This window comes from Heterocephalus glaber, unplaced genomic scaffold, assembly GCF_053883595.1.
Source record: "Heterocephalus glaber isolate CG9 unplaced genomic scaffold, H.glaber_assembly_v1.0 deba00001613, whole genome shotgun sequence".
Taxonomy (NCBI): domain Eukaryota; kingdom Metazoa; phylum Chordata; class Mammalia; order Rodentia; family Bathyergidae; genus Heterocephalus; species Heterocephalus glaber.
The window spans coordinates 36,931,531-36,955,943 of NW_028258384.1; the positions used below are offsets into that span (position 1 = coordinate 36,931,531).

Here is a 24,413-nt window from a genome sequence, read left to right on the forward strand (position 1 = left end):
TAACTTTTTAATGATAAGTTTGATGTATATTGGCTTTGTAATTGTTTTTTTGAGAAAGAGACTGGCTATATAGTTCAGGCTGGCCTTGAACTCATTATGTAGCCCAGGCTGGAACTTGCAGTGATCCTCCTACTTCAGCCTCTGGAGTGCTGGGATTACAGGTGTGTGCCACCACACCCAGCTCTGGTTTTGCATTTTTATTGGTCAAATTTTTGATTTGCAACCCCCTTCAGACAATGGTAATTTCTTCTAGTGCTTTTATACTTAAAGACTAAGATGAGATAGTTAATCCAGTTTTTAAATAATTTTTTTAACATTTTAATTTTTCAGTATATCAAAATCAAGTCTATGAGACATGTAAGCCAATGGACTAGAATAGAGAACACAGAAATAAACCCACACGATTACAGCCACCTGATTCTGGATAAAGGAGCCAAAAGTACACAAAGAGCCTCTAACAAATGGTGCTTGGAAAATTGGACATTCATATATAGAAGATTAAAACTAGATGTTTATCTCTTACTGTATACAAAAAAGATAATTTCAAATGGATCAAAGACCTAGGTATAAGACCTGAAACTTTGAAACTGCTAAAAGAAAGCATAAAGGTAACGTTTGAAGCCATATGGACGGGCAAAGATTTCCTGAATAGGACTGCAATTACAGAGGAAATAATAGCAAGAATCAACAAATGAGATTACATTATATTTAAAAGTTTCTGCACAGCAAGGGAAACAAATAGAATGAAGAGACAGTTGACAAGATGGTGGAAAGTCTGCCAGCTACTCTTCTAACAAAGGATTAATATCTAGAATACACAAATAATTCAAAAATTTAACACCAAAATCCAAAGCCCAATCAGTAAATGGGTCAATGAGTTGAACAGGCACTTCTCAAAAGACAAAATGCAAATGATCAATACATATATGAAAAAATACTCAACATTTTTAGCTATTAGGGAAATACAAATTAAAACTACATTGAGATTCCATCTCACCCCAGTCTACTATAGTAGCTATCATTAAGAACACAAAATAATAAATGCTAGTGGTGAAGCAAGGGAAAAAGGAACCTTTCTACACTGCTGGTAGAAATATAAATGAGTACAGCCATTATGGAAGTTAGGTTCCTCAGACTAAAACAGAACTACTGTATGACCCAGCTGTTCCACTCCCTGGTGCATATCTGAAGGGATTAAAGTCAGCACACTATAGGGATACCTGTACACATGTGTATTGTGGAATAATTCACAATTGCCAAGATATGAAACCAGCCTAGGTGCCCATCAGCAGAAGAATGGATAGTGAAATGTGGTGCATATGCAATGGAGTATTATTCAGCCATAAAGAAGAATGAAATTATGTTATTTGCAAGAAAATTGGTGGATCTGGAGACTATCATGTTGAACAAAATAAGCCAGACTCAGAAGGAGAAACGTTGTTTGAAAAGAAAGTAGAAGGTAGACTTATTAGACAAGAGGAAGGAAATAAGAGGGAGAGGGAGGGGTGTAAGGGAGAGTATTAGTGGGGGATGGATAAGAGCAAAGTATATTATACACATTGAAATTCCCCCCCAAAAAATGTAAAACTGTGGGGAAGGCAGGGCAAAAAAGGTGAAAATGATCAAAGTATGTTATGTGCTCATGTGTATCTGCCAAAACTAACCCCATTAATCTGTCTAAGCAGTAAAAAGAGAATGAAAAAAATTCAGTCTTTGAATGCCATGAAGTAAACATATAACTTATATTTTCCACAAAATAGTCATTTGTTTGAGCACTGTTAAATAACTATTTCGCCAAATTATCACTACTATATTTTTATCATAAATACATTCTTATATGTGCTAGGATTTATTTTGGGCACTTGCTGTGTACTAGCTTATTGATCTGTCTGTTGGATTTACACCAGCTTCAGTCTTGTATTTGCAGCAGCTGGTAGGCCAGATTTCTTTTTGCCATATCCCTAGCCTACTACTTTACCTACTTTTTTTTTTATCTAGTCCCAACGAGTCTATTCTTGCAAATGAACTTAAAATGATTTTCTCCTGTTTTTCCCAAAGTCCTACTAGGATTTTGATTATAATTACTATAAACCTAAAATTGCATTGGTATCACAATATCAAGTCTCCCCATCCAGGAAAAGACATGATTTGTTAATTAATTTACTCACATTTTCTTTTATGTTCCTCAGGGTGTGTGTATGTGTGTGTGTTTCCTATATCTCATCAAGATAATTTCTGGATAGTTCATAGTTTATGACATCATTTAGTTATTATAGTTTTCAGACTGGCTATTACTGGTACATAGGAAAGATTTTGTGTTTTTCTATGTTTGTTTTACATTTGGCCACTATGCTTAACTCTCTCTTAATAGTTTCTCAGCTGTTTCCTTTGTATTATTTTGGAAATTAATCATATCTACTCCCATATGGTAACTTTTTCTCCTTTTAAAGAATATTTTTTTTTTCTTTTTGTTTCAAGCCTGGTTGTATTAGCTGAAACTTCTGGGATAATGTTGAATATGGGTAGTACTGGCAACAATCCTCATCTTGCTTCTAATTTTAATGGAAATGTTTATAGCGTTCTATTTAATGAGAATCTTCTGTTTCACATCAGTTGGCTTTGATATTAGCTGTTAGGTTAGGTGAGGGTTATGGTTTATATGTAGATGTCCCCCCAAAGCCTGATATACTCATAAATGGGGCTTTGGGGAGGTGATTGAATCATAGAGGCATGATAATCATCAGTGGATTAGTCTACTGATGAGTTTATAGTTAAATGTGATGTTGGGAGGTGAAGCCTAGTCTGAGGAGGTGGGTCACTGGGGGCGTGGCCTGGAAGGATCTCTTTCCCTCCCTCCTTCCTTGATTGCTCTTCTGCTGCTGCCTGCTATGGCATGAGCAGTTCTCCTCTGCCATGTCCTTCTGCCATGCTGCCCTGCCTTGGAGTCAGCTGACTATGGATTGAAACTTCTATAATCTTCAAGCCAAAATAAACCTTTCCTCTTTTACATTGTAGGTATTGTATTTGCTATTGTGTCTTAGCAATGAGAAAATAACTACTCAGATGTTATAATGTTAAAGAATTACTGTATTCTTAAATTATCAAATCCTTGAAAATAAATAAAAAAAACCTCAGGCAGTCATGCATGTGGAAAAGCACAAGTTTTTACATACTATATCTATTTGGAGTATCCCAGAGCTCATCCAATGCTTTCTCGGGATCTTTTGAGTGGTTCATTTGTGTTTTGTTATTTGACCACCTCATTTGGCTAAATTCATCAACTGCAGAATCCACTAAACGAATTTCCTCTAGACTCAGATTTGTCTTCCATACTATGAATTGATTGGTTTTACTGTTTGCCATCTTCAATGTGAAATTTAAATCTGCTGTTACAATATTAATTTCTTTGTGATTCTTCTTTGCTGAACGGTTTTTCATCCTAGATTGCGGTTTTTCCTTCTCAATATGTTTTATCCTAGTGGCTTTCTATACCTGTTTCACTGAGTCCAAGTCTTATTGCATACTGTTGAAAGTGCAGTTTTCTTACATATTTCTTTTAGTTCATATTCTAACCACAGACATTTGTGCTTCCTCTAAGCCTTTAGAATGGTAAGATATGTTCTTGTGTTACCAGAGGTTTTCACAGGAGCCATGCTGTTTTTTTTAATGTCTATGATTATTTAAAGGAGAATCTGTTATTCAGCAAAGGCAGGATATGTAGACTGCCTTTGAGTATTCTTATGCTCTCTGTGGTATTGGTTAAAACCAGTTATGAGCTCCACTTTGGCAGGCAGGTTGATACACATAGCTTCTAACCCATTTCCCAGTGTTGAGCAGCTATTCATTCAGTGTGTCATGCTTAACTGTTATAGAATTAACTACCCCTACTATTTCGCTCTGAAACACTCCAAAGAGGTGAAGTACATGAAAATCTTATAGCCTCCTACATGCATAGCTACTGGAGATTTATTTGAGAAGACTCCCATTCCCACCATGCAGTGTCCCAACACCAATCCAACAATATTCTACTTTTTTGGTTTTGGGAGCCTTCAGGTGGACATAGACTAGTTTTTGAGGTTGCTGATTTCCTCATTAGCCATGTAATTAAGGAATGGTTGTTCAGTTTGCTGATTGTTAAGTAAAGTCCTAGTTTATATGCCACAAGACTGATGGTGTTGGAAAGTTGTAGTATCTTTCTACCTTTGGATTTCTGGAAGCTGCTAGAAGAATTGGGCATAAATTCTCTCTTCTTATTTTAGCATTAGCCTTATTATTATTGGTGATTTCTCCTACATTACAGCTGTAGTATAACCATCCATCTTAAGTTTTCAGTAATTTGGAGAATTTTATCTGTTTCTGTATCTTCATAGGTATTTCAATGGTAAATTGGGAGAGGCAGGGTTAATGGCTGTTAGTCAAGTATTATTTTAAAGTAGAAACACAGTGTATAGTTGGATTTAGAGCAGAGTTTAGCAAACTTTTATTATAAAAGGCTAGATAGCAAAAGTTTAGGCCTGAAGAGCCATATCATCTTGGTGCTTGTACTGCTTAACTGTTATAGCAAGAAAGCAGCACAGAAATATGCAGACAAATGAGTGTGGCTGTGCAGTATTCCAATAAAACTATTTACCTAGACTTGAAAACCACATCCAGAAGTTCTAGAGATGGCTGGTGGTGATAGTTGTACAACATTGTGAATATACTTAAGCCAATGAACTGTATACTTAAAGTAAGTTAAGATGGATAATTGTATGTTCTTTATATTTTATCACATCAAAAAGCCAAAACTGGAGGATCATATTTGAATTTAGAGGAATTAGATCTAACATATACAGTGAGCCAGAGATAGAAAGAGGGACAGAGGGAGGGAAGGGGAATGGTATAACAGGATATTAACTTACATTATTAATAACATGAAGCAGTGGGAGAGATTGAATACCTGTATTTAAAAGGAATACTTTAGTGGGAGTTGGAAGGTTCTGGAAAGCGCCAATTTGTCTTGGTGACCTCATCCCATGGTCATTAGGGATGGAGGTATGCAAAGTTCATATTCACACCTTCGGACATAAGGATCAGAGCAGGAATTTTTCTCCTCTGCTTGGGAAACCTTAACCACTGTCACAAGTGTTCATATCAGAGGCATCTTGAAAGCTAGCCAATCGGTCCTTCATGCTTGTAATACAAATAGTGATTAGTGATGCTTCCTGCAAATGATCTCATTTCTTCCCAAGGCTAGAAAATCTGAGCTCTTAAATTATGAACCACAGCAGACTCAATGGATAAAAGAGCAACCACTAGCCTGAATCAGCTGTTTTTGTAGGCTCCAGGCGAAGATATTCACTTGTCATCTGGAGACCTGGGCCCTTCCATCAGGAAACAGTGCTATCCTCCTGACTCTAACTTGCTTTTCTTCAGTGGTGTACAGAGGATTTGTACTCTTTACTTACTAGCTCTAGCTTTGGAAGCCCTCTGCTTGATCAAGACCTGGGAAGAGCCTAAATTCCAACCAAAGTCCCCCATCTTCCAGGGATTTGGGGATGGAGGGAGCAAGTCTCTGGTAATTTTGTTCTTGGAACAGAGTTAACATATATGGATGGGTTCATTATCCTTCTGAAGCTAGAGGAATGCTAAGACCTTGGGGCTATGGGCTGAAGAAGCTAGCGGTTTGTAAACCACAGTCCTGTGAGTAAGGGGAAACCTGGACAGCATGGGAGTGTCACTAGGCTGGGTTTAAAGTTTAACTCAACCTGCAGACTCGCTTACTCTCATCACAGAAAAAATTTTAGAATGTGTCAGAAAGAGGCACAAGTAGTGTTTATTAGCCAGAGATAGAGATTATGGGGTGCTCTCGAGAGGAATGCGGACACACAAAGCAATGAGATGCATTACATTTTGGGCTGAGTACATTTATATTTTTTCAAGGGGGTGAACACCTAGGGATAAAAATGTCCTCCAACACCTCCCTAAAAAGGGTACCAGCCTATTTACAAGCATGGCCATTTTTTGTTTTTTGTTTTGTTTGATAGGTAATGTAAGCATTTTCTGGATTTGTTCAACCTATTGTTTACTTTTTTAATTGGGATAATTTATGGCCTTTTAGTAATGGGTCTAGTAGGGAAAGAGTGTAAATCTGGCCACAGACTGTTGGCACTAGGGCTGTCCTTATCTCATGGCCAGGCTCCTACTTCCTTTTTTAACTGAGCCAATTTATGGCCTTTTAGTAATGGGTCTGGTAGAAAATAGGTGTAAAGCTAGCCCAAAAATGTTGGCATGGGAGCTATCTTGGATAACTTTGAGTAAGGCCTGAAAGTTGTAGTCTTTTTACAAAGTACAGTTTTTAGGTGTAATTTTCTTGTCTCCTTTTAAAAATTTCTATCCTATCTTTTTTTTTTTTTTTTTTTTGGTACCGGGGATCGAACTCGGGTCCTTGCGCTTGCTCAGCAGGCAGCGAAACCACTGAGCTAAATCCCCAGCCCCTATCCTATCTTTTTTTTCTATCCTTCTTTTGTTTTTTTCCAGCCTACCTCAGGAGGTTCAGAGGTTCTCATTCTATTGAGTTGTTTCCCAAGCTGAAAAGGGGTGTAGTAATCACACATAGAACGCATTCACACCCCCTTCCCAGTTTCCATGGATCTCACCATGACAGTGGGCTGTAATTCTCAATTTGTTCTTTAGTGTCCTGTGTTGTTTTTAGAAGAGGCTTTTACAAGGAGCCGAGAGTGTCTTAGGGAAGCTAGCTTTTTGGGAGCTCTCTCTCTCTCTCTCTCTCTCTCTCTCTGAACTAGGATATCTTGAAGGAATACATGAAGGAAAAGGAAATGGCAGCTAAAGTTTTCCCAGCTTTGGGTTTTAATCAGAATGTTTAGCCGCATTGTGAACACCTACCATGTAATGTTCTGGCTTATCTTAATGTGTATGAGAAGGGTGGGGGAACTCATGGAGTGAGTCACTGAGCAGTGCAGTTTGATTGGCAGTGAACTATTCTTCCCCCAACCCACCCTGGGAAGAAAAGTGTATAGCAGAGAGCTGGCACACATCCTCTGCATCTAGAAGCCACAGTGCTTCCCTCCCCCAATGTTGAACCCCCCTGAAATCTCTTCATCTTCATGTACACATGAAGGGGATGCAAGTGAGATTATTTGGTCATAAGCATATGCTGATTCAGTCTGGAGAAGCTTTTAAAGGAGAAGAGATGAAATTTCATCTATGTTGCAGAGAGCAGGAGTGTATTGCTGGATGGAGAGAGCACTGTAGGCTGGGTACCAGCTAAGGTAGGTGAGGGAAGCTTGGGGGTGGGTGATGGGAATGAAGGCAGCCTGACGGGATCATGGCATTGCAAGATTGATATTCTGTTGACCTTTGGGCTACATGATATTAGAATAGTTCAGTAGCCCTTCGGCTGTCTCTTTTCCAGATTCCATGTATTATACTGTCAGATTTTTAAACAGCATGACTTTCCCTGGGGAGCCTCATATCTCTAGGACTGCCCTGAGGTTATAACATGATGGACTAAGGTTGAACTTGTGTCTTAATATCTTGGAATAGTTTCACATCTTAGTACCCATTTCCCCAGTACTCATCACATCAGCTGCTCTGGATCCTGCCATGTTCTCAATTGAGAACATGGTTTGGGTCATATGATGTTACCAAAGGACCAGCCTTTTGCCACCTTCACCCCAAAGGTGAGTGCTTTTTGGCTTTGCTTTGGACTCAGTAGGGAAGATGCTATTTGGGAAACTGCCTCTGACCTGATCAAGCTTATTAAGATCAAGTTCTTGGCAAGGGAGAGAAAGTTTTACATATGCTCTTTTTTTTTTTTTTTTTTTTTTTTTGGTACCGGGGATCGAACTCTGGTCCTTGCTCTTGCAAGGCAGGCAGTGGAACCACTGAGCTAACTCCCCGGCCAGCCCCAAAGTTTTGCATATGAATGCTGCAGATTTTAGGGGGAAAGAGACCAGGAACCTAGAAGACCCCTAGTAAGCAACAGTCCAAGGAGACCAGTTACTTTTTTATGTGGAATACAGCTCATGTGTTATTTGTCAGGTTCCTGCCTTGCATTCCTGTATATTCTTTCCTTAATGCTAAGAAGAGGGAGGAAACTTTCAGGTTGTTGACAAGTCTCTCTTCCTCTTCCACAGCAGAATCTGCCTCCCTCCCCGTGTATACACGTTCAACTTGTCTTCTACAAGTCTCCGGGAAGTTCTCTAAAGGTTTTCAGAGCAGGGACTGCTTTCTTATTTTTCTTCCTCATGGGCTGCTGTGCTTGAACATGTGTTTGGATATGCATTATCTCCAGGTAAAAGGAAGGCTAGAGATCCAGATAGCTTTCCCCATCTGAGAAACATGGAAAGTGGTGGTTATCAGAGGACTGGGGACCACTCCTTTGTGGCCTCTTTTTACTTCGTTGGGCCACACAGACCTTGTGGAAGCCACGCAAAGACTCTCCTATGATAGAGGGAGAGCATGTATTATATTAGACCAAAGCAATTCCAAAAAGGAGCAATACAGCATAGTAGATAAGATTTGGGCAAAGTATGTAGGAAGGAGCTATATGCTGATAATGAAGAAGTAGAAATGTCTCGTTCCTATTATGAAAGTAATTTATACTCATTTTAAGGGGAAAACATCATAGAAAGCAGTAAAGATGACAAGAATAACTGATAATTCTTGTTACTGTTTATATAATTTCCTCATAGTCTTCCATATGTGTATACCCATTTTTGTAATAAAATGATTATTTTATGAATGCTGTTCTATAAAATTTAACAAGTTAATATACCATAATTATTTCCCTATCTTAATAAGTATTCCTTTAAATATTACTTTTTGATATTTATATGTATGTTTATAGTACATAATGATTGCATTCTTTATGGGGGATTTGTACATGTACATAGTACATCTTAATTCTCTTTTTTGTCCCCTTCCCATCCCCTCCCTCCAACCCTTCTTCCCCTCCATATTTACAAAAGCTCTATTTTCTTTTTTTCTTTGAATTCTTTTTTTCTGTAAATCCTGTTTTCCTTCCTTCCCTCCCCATCTTTTTTTCCCCTTCCCATTCCCACTCTCTAATATCTCTCCCCCATTCTGCTCCTTATTTATACTTTGTATTTCTCACACAAGTGAAGTAATGTGATATTTAAACTTGTTTGCCTCATTTATTTCACTTAAGATTATGGTCTTGGCACTTCTAAATATTATTTCTAATGGCTGCATAGTATTCCATTATTTGGATGAATACAATATAATGTATTTATACAATGTCCTATTAATTCAACATTTTGTTTGTTGGATAAATATGTTTTGAAGATGTTGTTGATAATGCAGTGGAATTAGATGGCCCAGGTTATACTTATGCTTCTGCCACTGGCTCTGTGATCCTGAGCAAGAATTAAAGCCTCAGTCTCCCTTTTCTCATTTGTAAAATAAGACTATTAATTCTTGAATGGTTGTGATAGTTATGTGAGGTGACCCTTGTTATCTCTTAGCATGGAATCTGACAGTTAATAAGTACTAAATACACGTCAGTAATAATATATAGCATTATCCTTGTCTTGATTCTTTACTCTCTCTGTACCTCATTATTATAATTTAGGAATGAATATTGCTTTCATTTAGATAAGTAGAATTTCAGAATGAAAATTACTCTCATATAAGTAGACTCTTTTAGCACTTCAGCATCTTCCACATGGGAGCCTTTGCCAACTTACTGAATTTCTCAGGAAAAGAAAAATGGTCTGGAACCTTTGCAGTTGTATAGCCCCATTCCGTACCAAACAATGAAGGAGGAAACCACTGCAAGCAGCAAATTGCCTTTGTGCCCACAGGCAAAGCCATACAAACTTTCCTGTTATACTTGTCTTTTTTTTTCCTTTCTGGGTACTAAATTTTGTTATAAAAATTTCAAACATATAAAAAGTGAAGCGGGAAGTCCACTGGACATATGTGTGACCGCCACCTAGATTCAGCAGTTGGTACACTTTCTGCTGTGTGCATTCTGACTTGCAAGTCATGAACTGCATTGCATGCCACATGACAGGCTTGTGCTATGGGACTTCACAAAGGCAACAAAGAAGCTACACTCTCAGATCATGGACATTTATATAAACAGATCAGTGTAGAAGGACCATGGACTATGGAATGGTGGAAAAGTCTATTGTAAAGTACGGAAAGTAAATCTCAACCTATGCTGCCATTCAGAAAAGAATAGAGTCAGATATCCACGAAGATGAGAGTTGATAAGTAACTTGGAATATACTCATAAAATTAAGTATTATACAATAGTGGAAAACAGACGAAAGAGAGCTACATGTATTGAAATGGATTATTAGAAGGGCAAAAAATGTAATTTGCAGAAGGACATGTACCATATATACATTTATACTATATATTTAACAAGAAACAACACTGCATATGGTTTGTGGATACATATGAATGTAATGTGTGCAGAAAACCAGGGACAAAAAGGAAAGCCTTTATTTTTCTTTCAAAGTTTCTGTGCAGAATTGTGGTTCCTTCTGGTGGGGAGTAGGACAGATGGATGCTATTCAGAAAGGGTACACAGAAAGCTTCACCTGAATCAATAACGTTCAAATTTTTAAAAGTGAGATGGGAAGCACATGGGAATGCTTTTAAAATACTTTTCTATATGTTTGAAATTTTTAAGATTAAAAAAACAGTGAGAAAGCATTGTTTAGCGGACTTAGAATCTTGAATCACTTTCTGAGTGTGAAAATTAACTCTGGGAGAGTTCAGTGTTTTGCTCTTTGTATATATTTTGAATAATATTGCATAGTAAAATTGACTTTTCTGGTGTAAAGTTCTGTGCATTTTAACATATGTGTAGATTACTGTAACTGTCATCACAGCGAGGGTATTGAATAATTCCATCACTCTGAAAACTCCTCATACTGTCTCTTTAGAATGACACCCACATGCCTAAAACCTGGCAACCAACTCATCAGTTCTCCTTCACTCTGGTGAATGTCATATTTATATGAATCCTACTGTATATAACTTTTGGGAGAGGCTGTATTCATACAGAATAATGCCTTTGAGATTCATCCAAGTTGTTGCATCGATCTTTTGCTCCATTTTCTTGCTGAGTGGTTAGTATGTGTGTTATACTTTATTTTTTCACTCATTGAAGGGCATTTGAATTGATTCTGGATTTTAGCTCTTATGATTAGAGCTGGTTTGTTGTAAACACTTGCATATACCTTCTCATGAAGCATACATTTTCATCTCTCCAGGAGTAGGATTGTTGGATCATGGATAAGTATTTTTAACTTTCTAAATTTTATAAGATACTGTCAAACTACTTTCCAAACTGGTGCTTTTACATTTGCACCAATATATGAGAGTTTTAGTTTTGGAGGGTTTTTTTCCCGTGTTTTGAGACAAGGTCTCACTATGTAGTTCAGGCTGGCCTTGAACTCACTATGTACCCCAGGCTGGCTTGAAACTCATGGCAATCTTCCTGCCTCAGCCTCCCAAGTGCTAGGATTACAGGGATGAGCCACCATACCTAGTGAAAGTTCTAGTTTCTCAATCCTCTCCACCAGTTGATATTGTCAGTATTTTTATTTTAGCGATTCTATTACTAGATGAGGAGTACCATCTGATTTTGCTTTTAGATTGCATTTCCCTAATGGTATGGAATATTTTCTCCCATGCGTGTATGCCATCCATGTATCTTTTGATCCTGTGTGTGGTACCAGGGATGGAACCCAGGGCTTTGTGCATACTAGTCAAGCACTCTACCACTTTACCTCTAGTCTCATATATGGTACCTTTTCTGGGAAGTTTTTTTAGCCTTTTTTTTTTTTTTTAGTTTGAGGATTTTTAAGTATATTCTGGATAAGAAAATTTTTATTGTATCTATGATTTGCAAATATTTTCTTGCATTCTCAAACATTTTATAGCTTTTCTTTTCACTGTCTTGAAACATTTTTCAGATCAAAAGTTTTCAATTTTTATTAGGCTGTATTTATCATTTTCATTTATGTATTGTGCTTTTGGTAGCATATTAGTTAAAGAACTACTTGCCTAACTGCAGGTCACAGAGATTTTCTCTTAGGTTTTCTTTTACACTCGATCTTAGCCAAAAGGCCAAGAAGCAATAGGTTTTCTTTTAAAACTTTAAAAGTTTTACATTTTCTATTTAGATTTATGACTTTGCCTTTATATAAGGCAAGGTTTAGATTATTTGTGTGCATTATTTTCCATATAAATGTCCAGTTGTTCCAATATCATTTGCACTATTGTCAAAATCAAATGGCCATATGATTGTGGGTCAGATTCTGAACTATTCTGTTTTATTGGCTAGCCAGTACCATCTTGTTTTTACTGTTGTATCTTAGAATCAGGTAATATGATTTCTTAATCTGTTTTCTTTTTCAAAATTGTTTTTATCCATTTCTTTTTCTTTGACCTTCCAGACACATTTTAGAGTGAATTTATATCTATGAAATACCCTAATAGAATTTTGATCAGAATTCCTTTGAATCTACAGATCATTTTAGTGACAATTGACATTTTTTCTATGTGAAGCACAGGTTCTTACTAAGCTAACTAAGCACAGTAGCGTACAGAAAGCCAAAAAGGCTTACAGGAAGTATTTGTGGCATAGTAACGACTGTTTTTTCTTTCTTTCTTTCTCTCTTCCTTCCTTCCTTTCTTTCTTTCTTTCTTTCTTTCTTTCTTTCTTTCTTTCTTTCTTTCCTTCTTTCTTTCCTTCCTTCCTTCTTTCTTTCTACATTCTTTCTGTTTCTTTCCTTTTTTCTCTCTTTCATTAGTACATGTTCACAGTACATAAAGTTTACATCCATCTTAGTTTAGGGAGTAGGTACATGTACGAAACACAGCTTGATTCTTTGTTAATCCCCTTCCCATTCCCACTTCCCTACCTCCCTCATCTAAATCCCCCTTTCTCATTTTCATTCTCATTATTATTATTTTTAGTACATGTGTATGATGTACAATGTTTACATTCATTTTGGGTATTTGGTACAAGTACACACACATCTTAAATCTTATTTCCCCTTCCTCTCCCCCCTCTTGCCTTCATTCTCTGGGACCACTTACCATTTGCAAAAGATCTACCTCCTTGTTTCCTTTTATCAGTCCTTTATTTTGCTCTTTATTTGTATACTTTGCCTTACTCAAAGGGAAGATACCATACGGTATTTAAGCTTGTGTGTCTGATTTATTTCACTTAACATTATATTTTCCAGTGTATCTATTTTCCTACAAATGTCTCACATTTACCCTTTTTCATAGCTAAGTGGCATAGATCCCACATTTTCTTTATCAGTTCATCTGTCAATGAGTATACAGGCTGCTTGTAGGATTTAGCAGTGATGAATTGTGCTGCTATAGACATTAATAGGCATGTATCATTGTAATAAGATGTCTTTATAGATTTTTGGAAAGGTACCTATTGTGGACACAAGAGGAAACAGAAGAGAAGCTGAAGAAACCTGTTTATTATGCTCACAGAGGTCTGGCAAGCTAAGTAGGGCCACAGGGAAAGACAAGAGTATTGTGTGGTCAGGACAGAAGACTGAAAGTGTGGGGAAAGATTTTAAGCTCTCATCCTGACTGTGGTTTGGTGGGAAGGGTAAAATGAGGCAGGGTGAACAGTTTAGGGTTGGCTACTTTGAATAATTTCCCTAGGCTCTAAGGTGTTCCCTTGTTGCTTGGTACCTGGCCCCTGGACAATTAAGATGGAGGAGTATTGCCCCCTGGGTGTGAGGTCCTGATTGGAGAGGCTTGGCTGGGAGTTGGTTAGTTTGCATATCAAATGCGTGCTCCTGACTGAGCTCTGGCTGTCTCTAAGACTGCCCCTCTGGGGAGGGACACATTCTCCCCAGTCAGAAGGGATTTTTTGTTTTGTTTTGTTTTTAGCAGTCCTAAGGATAGAACCTAGGACCTCACACAAGATAGGCAAGTGATCTACATCTACTATTGAGCCACACCTTGAAAGATTGTTTTTAATGTGAAAAAAATCAAAATATACAGAAAATAAAATGTATATACAATATAATGGCCAAGACTTTGAACTGGATAGAAGTGGTTTTATAAGTATCACTGAAGTTTATCACCAAACTAATTTTTGGTTCTAGGTTACAGTCCTTTTGCTTTCTCAGGATTTCTTTTTTATACTTTGAATTTTTAAAAGTTTGTTTTTTTCACATAATTTTCTTTCCTACCTTCCCCTCCTTCCTTCCCTCCCTTTCTTCTTCCTTCCTCCCTCCTCCTTTCCTTCTCTCTGACCTTTCTTCCTTCCTTATATTTATCTTGAAGCTTTAGGTGAGTTCTTCATTTGTTTAACAAACACTTCTGTGACTCTTACTATATACCATCTATTTTTATAAGCATTTTGCAAATATTAACTCATAACAATTCTATGAGTTGGGTACTTCTATGCTTCTCATTGTATAATGATGGACGCCCCCTCCCCACACACACCATAACATGTGTAATGTTCATGCCATGGATTTGAAACTGAGTACAAGTACATTGGTAAAAACACAGGCTTGAAACTTGATGAGACCTGTGACTTCTGCTTCTGCCACTTATTATGTCTGTACTCTCGTGCAAGTTACCTAATCACTTGAAGTTTTGGTTTTCTCAACTATGAAATGAAGATGATGATAATAAAAACTGCGAGGATTGAAAGACATGTTATATTTGAATTCTTGCTTAGTGATTTGCATATAGAAATGTGTAATACATGGTAGACATTTTTGCAATTATTAATATGCAAGACCTCTTTATATATTAAAGAGAATTCATTCTTTGGCATGTATATAGCTTATGTTATTGAATTTTGAGAACCAGAACAAGGCTAATCTTTATCTAAGAACTTACTTATTTTGAATCTTGATATTAGGGTTATTTCTTTTTTCTTTGGCCTTCCATGGGACCTTGGAACCAATTCCATCATCCTCAACATGTAATTTTCAGTCCCCAAAAGTCTAATTGGCCTTGTGGAAATGCTAACATTCCTTTGAGGTCAGCGGCAAAGCCCGGCACCAGAATCCAGCATTGCCTAGAGATTATAAATATTATTTTTCCTCTCCCATGGTGAGTCTGCATGGTGTGATGTCACATAGGAGGCCAAGGGCGGGGTTAGGCCAGACTCTACGTAACTCCAGATCTGGAATCAGTTTTTCAGAGCACAGGGTACCCCTTGAGTGGTGCTCCTGAAAAAGTGTGGTAAGCTGGCCAGCCTGTCATCATGTCTGGCTCCTGTCAAGGAACCAAAGATGTTGCATCTAGGGAATGAGCAGCACTGCTCTGCTGTTGAAGCAGCCTACTGAGATCGCAAAACTAACCCCAATAAAAATATTAGAGGGAGAAAGTTTAACAAAAGGAAGACACTGTATGAAAAGGAAAAGGAAGAAAAAGGAAAGGAGAAAATTGATAGCTACCCTGATAAGAAAGAATCAGGGTAGGGGGCTCTGGAAAGCTGGAGGACCCGTGGGCACTTTGTTCCTAGCTGTGTTTGTAGAGTGACCTTTCCCCCTCCATCCAGAACTTCCTATAACTGGATTGCTTTTGGGGAGCTCTGCCTACCAGCCATTTTTAAAAAATTAATTTTATCGATATAATTTAAATATGCATAACAATCGCATTCATCAAAAGGAATTTGCACCTGTGCATGGTATATTTTGATTTCTCTTTTTCTCCCAATCCCCTACCCTCCCTTCACCCCCTCCAGGCCTCTATATTTAGAAAGACTTTGTTTCCATTTTTTGTTTTTCTTCTATTTATTCCTGTTCCGTCTTTCCTTTCCCCCACCCCTTCCACTTCCCCTTCCCCTTTGGACCTTTTCTTTCTATTTCATATTATCTATTATACATTTTGATTCTTCTTTACGCTTTCAGTTTCTCACACCAGAGAAACTATTCGATATTTACAGAAGTGTGTCCTATTTATTTCACGTAAGAGTATTGCCTCAGTGTGCATCCATTTAGCAATAAATGTCTCTAATTTCTCATTTTTTATGGCTGAGTAGTACTCCATTTTATTAAAACCCACATTTTCTTTATCCACTCTCCAGTTGATGGACATTTGGGCTGTTTCCAAGTTTTAGCTATTACAGATTGTGCTGCTATTAACATGGGTGCACATATATCATTGCAATGTGATTCTTTTAATTCTTTGGGGAAGATCCCCAGCAGGGAATAGCTAGGTCAAATGGGACTTCCAGTCCTAATTCTTTGAGGGATCTCCATACTGATTTCCACAGTGGTTGCACCAGCCTACAGTCCCACCAACAGTGGAAAAGGGTTTCTTTTTCCCCACAGCCCCGCCAGCATTTGTTGTTGGATGATTTCTTGATAGCAGACATTTTTTCTGGGGTGAGGTGGAATCTTAGCTTGTTTTCATTTGCATCTCTGGGATGACCAGCAGTGTTGAACATTTTTCCATATATTTACTTGCCGTTTCTATTTCTTCATCTGAGAACTGTCTATTCATTTCAGGTGCCCATTTTTGGATTGGGTCTTTAAATTTTTTTTCTTTATATATCCTTTTATTGGTACATTTTAGGTATACAATATAATGACATTCATCATTGGAAATTTGCACCTTTACACAATCTCTCTTGGTGCTTATTTTTTCCCCTTCCCCTGCCCTCCCTTCCACCTCTCCATCCCTCCCTATTTAAAAAGACTTTGTTTCCATTTTTTCATTTTCTCATATTAATTCCATTCTCTTCTTTCCTTTCCCCTACCCCTCCCACTTTCCTTTCCCCTTTACCCCTTTTCTTCCTATTTCACATTATCTATTATACCTTTTAGTCCTTATTTACACTTTCAGTTTCTCACACTAGAGAAAATATTCGGTGTGTCCGATTTATTTCACGTAAGAGTATTGCCTCAATGTGCATCCATTTAGCAATAAATGTCTCTAATTTCTCATTTTTTATGGCTGAGTAGTACTCCATTTTATTTAAAAAACCACATTTTCTTTTTTTTTTTTTTTTACCCGACCACAACAAGCCTTTATTAGGGGAATAGATCTGCCGGGCTGTCTCTGAACAAAGGAGAGACAAAAGCAGCATGGCTGGGGCAGGGAGAGTCTTTTATAGAGACTGGGGTGGTGTTTGTAGGGGCTGAGGTGGGGTTGAGTGAGGTAGTGACTAGGGAATGCTGGAGCCGGTGATGTCACTAGGTGGTAGGAGGTGAGCGAGTATTAGGTTACTTTCTAGGCGGGAACAGGGGTATGCTGGGAAGAAAGGTTTATTCTTCGGTGGGAGCAACCATCTTGGCATGACGTCACACAGGGGAGGGGGCAAGGCACCATAGGAAGAGGGCAGCTACTATACATAATAGCTGCTGAGGTAGTGGGAGACCTATCATTCCAGGCTTTTGTTTTATGATAGTTGGACAAAGGTCTCTTCTTCTGGAGCTGCTTCCTGCTGACAAGGGGTGAAGATTGGGGCTAGACCTGGATCTGATGAGGCCCGTGGCAAGTGGGAACCTCTTCCTTTTGCCGTACTGGCTGGTACCCTGCCATGATGAACTTCCTGACTGTCTGATTGGTGAATGCCCTCAGTCGTTCCTGTAAGAAATTTTGAAAACAGCGAACCAGGCATGGTCCAAAGCAGAGAATTAAACAGATAATACTGAGGGGTCCCAAGAGTAGTAATAGCCAGGGGAGCCATGAGATCCAGGAGCCAAACGTACCCCACTATTGATTAGTACCTTGGGGGTCATATCTATCTGGCCCATTGAGTTTTAATTTTTTTTCATTTGACATGTTTTTTATTCATTATTTACATAGAAAACCACATTTTCTTTATCCAGTCTCCAGTTGATGGGCATTTGGGCTGTTGCCATGTTTTAGCTGTTACAAACTGTGCTGCTATGAACATGGGTACACATATATCACTGTGGTATGATTCTTTTAATTCTTTGGGGAAGATACCCAGCAGGGGAACACCTGGGTCTTCAAATTTGGGGGGTCTGATTTTTTTCAATTCTTTGTATGTTTTAGATATTATTCTTTTGTCCAAGGGACAAATTTTTTTCCCACTTTGTGTGTTGCCTCTTCACTCTGTTGTTGATCCCTACCACCATGTTTTTGGGTGGTCTACATGAAGCTTCCTTTTCTCTGTTAACTTGTCCTTGGTCTGCCTTTGGGATCGGCAGCTAGTTTGCAATGGAGTACCTTATTCATGGTTAGCTTAGAGTTAGTAAAGGGGGGATGTGAATATCTATTGTACTCTATAAAGACGCTAGAGTGAATGATATAGGAACTCTAGAGTGAATACACGTGTGTGTGTGTGTGTATATATATATATATGTATGCATGTATATGTTAGTAAATAGGTGTGAGTACACACTGCCTTAAAGTTAGTCAGCCCCCACCCCCACCCCCACGTTTCCCCTGTGTTCTATTGGAGGTGGGGGCGGCTTAGTGTTGCTGCACTTGGCTTTCTCTCTGTGTCCTTCCTGTCAGCTCTTTTTCTGGTCTCTTGGTGTAAGTCCCAAGGCCGTTTGGTGCCTTTCTTTATCTGTTTTTTTTTTCCTTTGACTTGCTTTCCAGGAGTATTTCAAAGTTTGTTTTTACCTCCTTCTAGTCAGGATTAGCTAGAAGACCTAAGGAGGCCCCTATTTTATTTTCTCCTCTACAGACCCCTGCTCAAGGTGGCCAGAGTGCCATTATATTGGTATACCTCCTTTTTATGTACCAAGCCAAGTCCTATTAAGCTGAACAACTGTAATGCCCTGTCCTGGCCAAAAAGACTTCTCCCTTTAAAGTGATCCCTTGAAAGCATGGTAAACCTGGGGCAGGAAATGCCGGAAGAGGAGAGAGACCCTGAAACCAAAAGGAAGGACATGGAGCATCGCTGACTTGCCACTTGAAGCCATCTGAGAGGCAGGGGGGAAGGGAGGGAGGCTCTGATACAAGGCATTGTAAGACCAAGGGCCTTACTAAACGCTCTGAGGAGCTGACTATAGTGAAGCACACCCAGGGATCCCAGCGGTGCCTCCAGAATGTAAGGCCAAGGGCCTTACCAAATGCTCCAAGGAGCTGAAGTGGAGCACACCCGGGGATCCCAGCGGTGCCTCCAGAATGTAAGACCAAGGCCTTACCAAATGCTCCAAGGAGCTGACTACAGCGAGGACCACCCGGGAAGGAACACACCGGCCATGTTGGGAAAACAGACCTTTATTAGTCTGGCCAGACGGCACTCCCGAAGCAAAATAGCTCAGAGAGGCAACTGGCTCAGAGTCCAAGGCTGTTTTATAGGGGGTTGAGGGGGGCATTTAACATGTAGATTTACAGAAAGAAAAGAACAAAGGTTAGTGGTTCACTGTCACATGCTGATGGTCAGCAGACATCCTGACTAATAGTCACGACCACCCTGTGTGGATAGTCAGCACATTTACAGATTGTCCTATAGATACTGGGCCCCGGGACATTTGGTTTTAGGGCAAACAGATGGCTGAGTAATCTCGCCCTATTACTGATTGTCCATTGTCCTGAGGCAAACACACTCCAACCATCAAATTTACAACAGAACCTAGGGGAGTAATTAACTTTTGAATCACACAGTCCCACAGCATGGAGGAAGATATAAGAGTTTGAAGTCGAGTCAGAAAAATCTGCGTGTGAATCTTCACTATTATCTGATATGTGCCATTTACCTGGTTGCCTCACATCTCTGAACCTGGTTTGCTCATCGGCAAAATGGAGAAAGTCATTATACTTATCTCAGAGGGTTGCTGTAAAATTAAATGAGAGTTTCTGTAAAGCAATTAATTAGATACTCAAGTGGAATATATTCAGTGCACATTCTCATTGTCACTGAGCCTTTGGTAACAACAGCAGGAAGAAACAGACTAGGGGAGATGGAAAGGAGTCTTGGGACTTCTGTGCCATTTTCTGGGATCTCCTTGTAAGGTCTCTTAGCCTTACAAATGCTTTTGTGAATTCTGAGAAAAGAGCTAAAGTTCTAGAGGGTCAGACAGACAAGACACTGAGACCCAGCTAATGTCTGTATTGTCTTGAGGTATTTTTTTTTTTCTTTTAGGCTTTCTTTCTTTTTTTTTTTTTTTTAAATTTTATTAGCACATGTTTATAATTCATGCAGTTTACAGTCATCTTGGGGAGTGGTTACATGTACATGTTACAGCTTTTTATTTTTAATCCCCTTTCCTTCTCCCTCACTCTCCCTTCCTCTAGTTCCTCTACCCTCTTTTTTGTACTTTTGATATTATTTGTCTTAGCACATGTTATGGCATATAATGTTTACACTGATTGGAGATATTAGGATCCTGTAAATGGCACATCATTATTCCTCTCAGTTCCCCCCTCCTTGTTCCCTTGGATCACTTCCCTGTTGAATGAGATCTGTCCCCTTGTCTCTTTCTATCTATCCTTTATCATTTTGTTTGTACTTTGCCTCACTCGAATGAGAGATACTGTATTCTATTTAAACTTGTGTGTCTGATTTATTTCACTCAATGTATTTTCCAGGTGCATCTGTTTCCCTACAAGTGCCTCAAATTTGTCATTCTTTATAGCCAAGTAGTATTCCATTATATACAGATACCACATTTTATTTATCCAGTCATCTGTGGATGAGTATACATGCTGCTTCCAGGATTTAACTATTAGGAATTGTGCTGATATAAACATTGATATGCACGTGTATATTAAGAGGCATGTTGACTCAGTAATGTTTGTCCATGACCCATCAAATCAGCTTTTCATCAAGATTAATGACCATTTGCCCTGAATGATGAAGAGAGCTGCTTAAATCCTTCCTCAGAGCCCTTACAAGTAGGATTTCTTCCTGAGTTGATTGTTTTCAACTTGCAAAGGGTTTGCATTTTTTAAAGTCAGCTATTGGAACCAGGAAGCAGTGTCACTACTTGATGTTGGTTTACATCTTCAGCATCACCCTTTTTTCCTTCATTTTATTTGTTCTGTTTTTGTTGTGCTTTGCTTTTAAGCTACAGGGCCCAATATGTAAAAGAGATCAAAGCAAACCTGGAGCGCTGCCACATTTGCCCTCCCCATCTCCTGCAACAGTTCTTGAAGGCATTTCTAAGACAGTAGGGAAATAATTTGCAAAACAATGCAATTAGCTCCCTGGTTTGCACCAGTCCTTTTCTGTTCAGATTTCTTGTTTGCAGAAAAGTCTTGGCCATGGCTGTGTAAACAAGTGGCCATGTTCTAATAGCTTTCTACTGTAACAAGGGAGTATTTCTAGCTACTGCAGCTCCCTTTTCCTAATGCCACAGCAGTTGAAGCCATTGGTTGCGGCTGACTGAATGTTTAAAAAGCCTAGAGCTCATGATGTAATAAAGTGTTATAATCAAAGTGTGTTTTGTAAGCATCTGGAGGATTCTGAGGCAGTGGTGATATTCTTCAGACCATTTTAGTTAACATAAAATATACTGCTTTTAATTTATTTTGCATGTGCACAAACTCTAGGGCTGTGTTACACAGCAACACTTGTATACCTAGCCCTCCCCCAGATGACCTGGTTTCACCTAACACATTTTCTTCTTTGCATCAGAGTCTGAATGTGACCTGACTTGATTTTCTTTCCCCTGTAGGTTACAAATGCACATGTTGAATGGAGCTCTTCTGGCATTGCTGTTTCCTGTGGTAAATACCCGGCTGGTAAGTAGACTCTTCTAGAAATGTTCTGGCAACATCCAAAACAGTATTTGCTCACTCTTTTTTTATTCAGTGGCTGTCCTCATTCTTAGCCCATGTGCACATATGATGTGTATGTGTTTGTGTGTGTGTGTTAATGATGAGGTTTGATGTAGTCCTGCTTAGATGCAGTGGAGGTTGATGGGATATGAGAATTCTGTGGAACTGTGAGACTACACTAAGTATTTAAATCAGAATGGGGACAGACCAACAAGGCCCAGAGAAACTGGCAGAAGTGTGCTAGAAAGGGGGCTGGAACCCTACCCATTAGACAGACTTCCAGGTATTCTAAGTGCCTCTCATGTAGGCTTTGCCACGTTGGCCTATAATAATCTTCTGGGAGCCTCAAAGCCCGTCCACTCTGCCAAGGGCCCCTTGGGGAAGAATTAGATTCCTTCCTCATCCACTCCAGCCCACCAGGAAGTGTGAAATACCCCTACCCCAAGGCTAGCAGGAAGAAGTCTACTGTGGTAGGGAGTCAGATGATAACTTGGCCTCAAAAGGAGCAGGAGCCACAGTGTTGGGGATACAGGGTATTGTACTCAAATTCTCATAGGCAGGAGGCAGGGATTAGCAGGCCACTTTAAAAAAGCAGGCCACTTTTCTCAGGGAAAAAAAATCACCCATAAAATCATTTTTCCTGATTTTTGCTTTCATGACTCAAATTTACCTCATGATGAAGATCATAATTTAACTATTGATAATCCTTTTTGGATAGCATTTTATAGTTCACAAGATCTTTTCACATAATAGATATGAGGAATAGGGCAAACATTATGGCCTCTTATTTTACAGGGGAAGGAATGGATGCTCAGGGAGTTGTATAAATTCTAGGTGGCGAAGTTAGGATTCTAAAATCACAGCCATGCTTTGTTCTTCTTGAAAGATTTATTCATCTCTTCTCCACAGTTGTTCAAGTATACCCTTGTGGTACTTGTACTTTTCTAGATGCATGTTATACACAAGTAGAAGTTAAAAGTGAAAGCATTTATTTAAAGCAGTGATAGTGAACCTTTTAAAATTTTCAGTTGTAACAAACAGCCCGCTGTAGCACATGTGTCATAGGTTCACCACCACTCATCTAAAGCAATGATTCTGAACCCTCACTATGCTCCAGGATTATCTAATGAACTTGATTTCATTGTTCCACATTGTAGACTATGTCAACGCATCACACAGTGACACTGGATACCCTTTAAATATATATATCACATTGTCTTCCTTGTAATTATATACAATTATTTGTCAATTAAAAATAAAATAAAAACTGGTGGAAAAACAACACTGATATCCTACCCTACCCTTGGAGAGTCTAAGTTTGTGATCTGTGAGGAAACATGGGCACCATATTTTCAATAGTACCCCCAGGTGTTTATCATGGAGGCAAAAGTAAAAGCCACTGATTTTGTGCAGTGGTCCATAGAAGTCACCTATGGGCATATTAAAAATTGAAGCTGGAGAGCCAAGATGTAGTTCAGTAGTAGAGTACATTCCCAGAATGCACAAGGCCATGGGTTTGATCCCAAGCACCACAAAATGAACAAAAAGCACTCCTGCCTTGGCTTCAGAGGGGATAATAGTGAAGAATGGTAAAAATAATACAAAATAAACCTATACCTTTTCTTTTAAAAAGGCTTCTTTCACACACCACAACATTGTTGCTTATGGCTCAGGAATGTGGAACAGTGATGGAGCAGAAGTTACTCCTTGCTTGTGGAGGTAACCTGCTAAGGCAGAGAAGTAGAAGTGCTGCCATCTTATCTCTCTGCTTTCTTGTTCTGATTTTCTTAGGAGTTTGACTCGTCAGGCAGCTAGAAAGCCACTTTCCAGTTTTAGCACCCCTGTTAGATTCCAGAAAACCTCCTCCCAAGACTAAGAGCCAGAGATTGTGACTTTTGAGTGTCTCCAGCCCACAACTCTGGTTGTTCAGTCTTTGCCATCAGTTGAGGTTGATATGGTTCCACTAGACAGGCTGACTTCGGCTTTATTCCTACTAGCAACTTTCCCCCAGTGAAAACCAAATAGCCTTCTCGTTGTAGAGCCATTGAGCATAAGCAGAATTTATGAGTCCCATTGTACAAGCTTGAGAAGAAAGGCCCCAGAGGGCCCACTCATATACCCAAAGTCATTAAGGAAGCTAGTGGTGAAGTTTTCATTCAGTCAACATTGTTACACCAATAATATATGTCTCACAGGGTCTGCTGATGTTTATTTAGGCGCTTTATCAGATGCAAGGTACTATATTATCCCCAAAACCAAGATGCCAGCAGATTGATTTCCTCTGAGCCCTGTCTCTTTGACTTGCAAATGGTAGCCCTCTTCTTAGCTCTTTGTGTGTTTATCTCTGTGCACACATGCCTCTAGTGTCTCTTTGTGTAGCCAAATTTACTATTATAAGGATACTTATCAGACTGGGTGAGAGCCCATTCTAATAGGCTATTTTTAATTTAATCTCCTCTTTGAAGGCCCTATCTCCAAATACACTCACATTTGGAGGTACTAGAGGTTAGGACTTCAACATACAAATTTTTTGTGGGGGAGGGGGAACGTAGTTCAGCCATAACACTGTTACCACCCTCCATACAGACTATTGTCTCTCCCCCACATCTGTCTGCTTTTCTTCTCTTATTCTCTTCCTTCTCCTCTTCCTCTTCTATCTCCCCCTTCCCCTCTCCCCCACTCATGACAGATGTGCTATTTTATCTGTTAACACTAACAGTGAA

The 24,413-nt window shown here is 39.0% G+C and overlaps 1 protein-coding gene across 9 annotated transcripts in view; it reads left to right on the forward strand.

The window, feature by feature from the left end:
* Positions 1 to 24,413, forward strand: part of Tmem164 (transmembrane protein 164) — a 173,241-nt gene that overhangs the window by 71,933 nt on the left and 76,895 nt on the right. For 7 of the 9 annotated variants that reach the window (XM_004861441.3, XM_004861440.3, XM_021241632.2 and 4 more), the window contains one exon: positions 21,588 to 21,654. The exons of the other annotated variants lie outside the window; for them this stretch is intronic. In XM_004861441.3, the coding sequence (XP_004861498.1) occupies positions 21,595 to 21,654 (60 nt within the window). In that variant the 5' untranslated portion in view covers positions 21,588 to 21,594. The remainder of the gene's footprint in view (positions 1 to 21,587; positions 21,655 to 24,413) is intronic. 9 annotated transcript variants of the gene reach the window in all.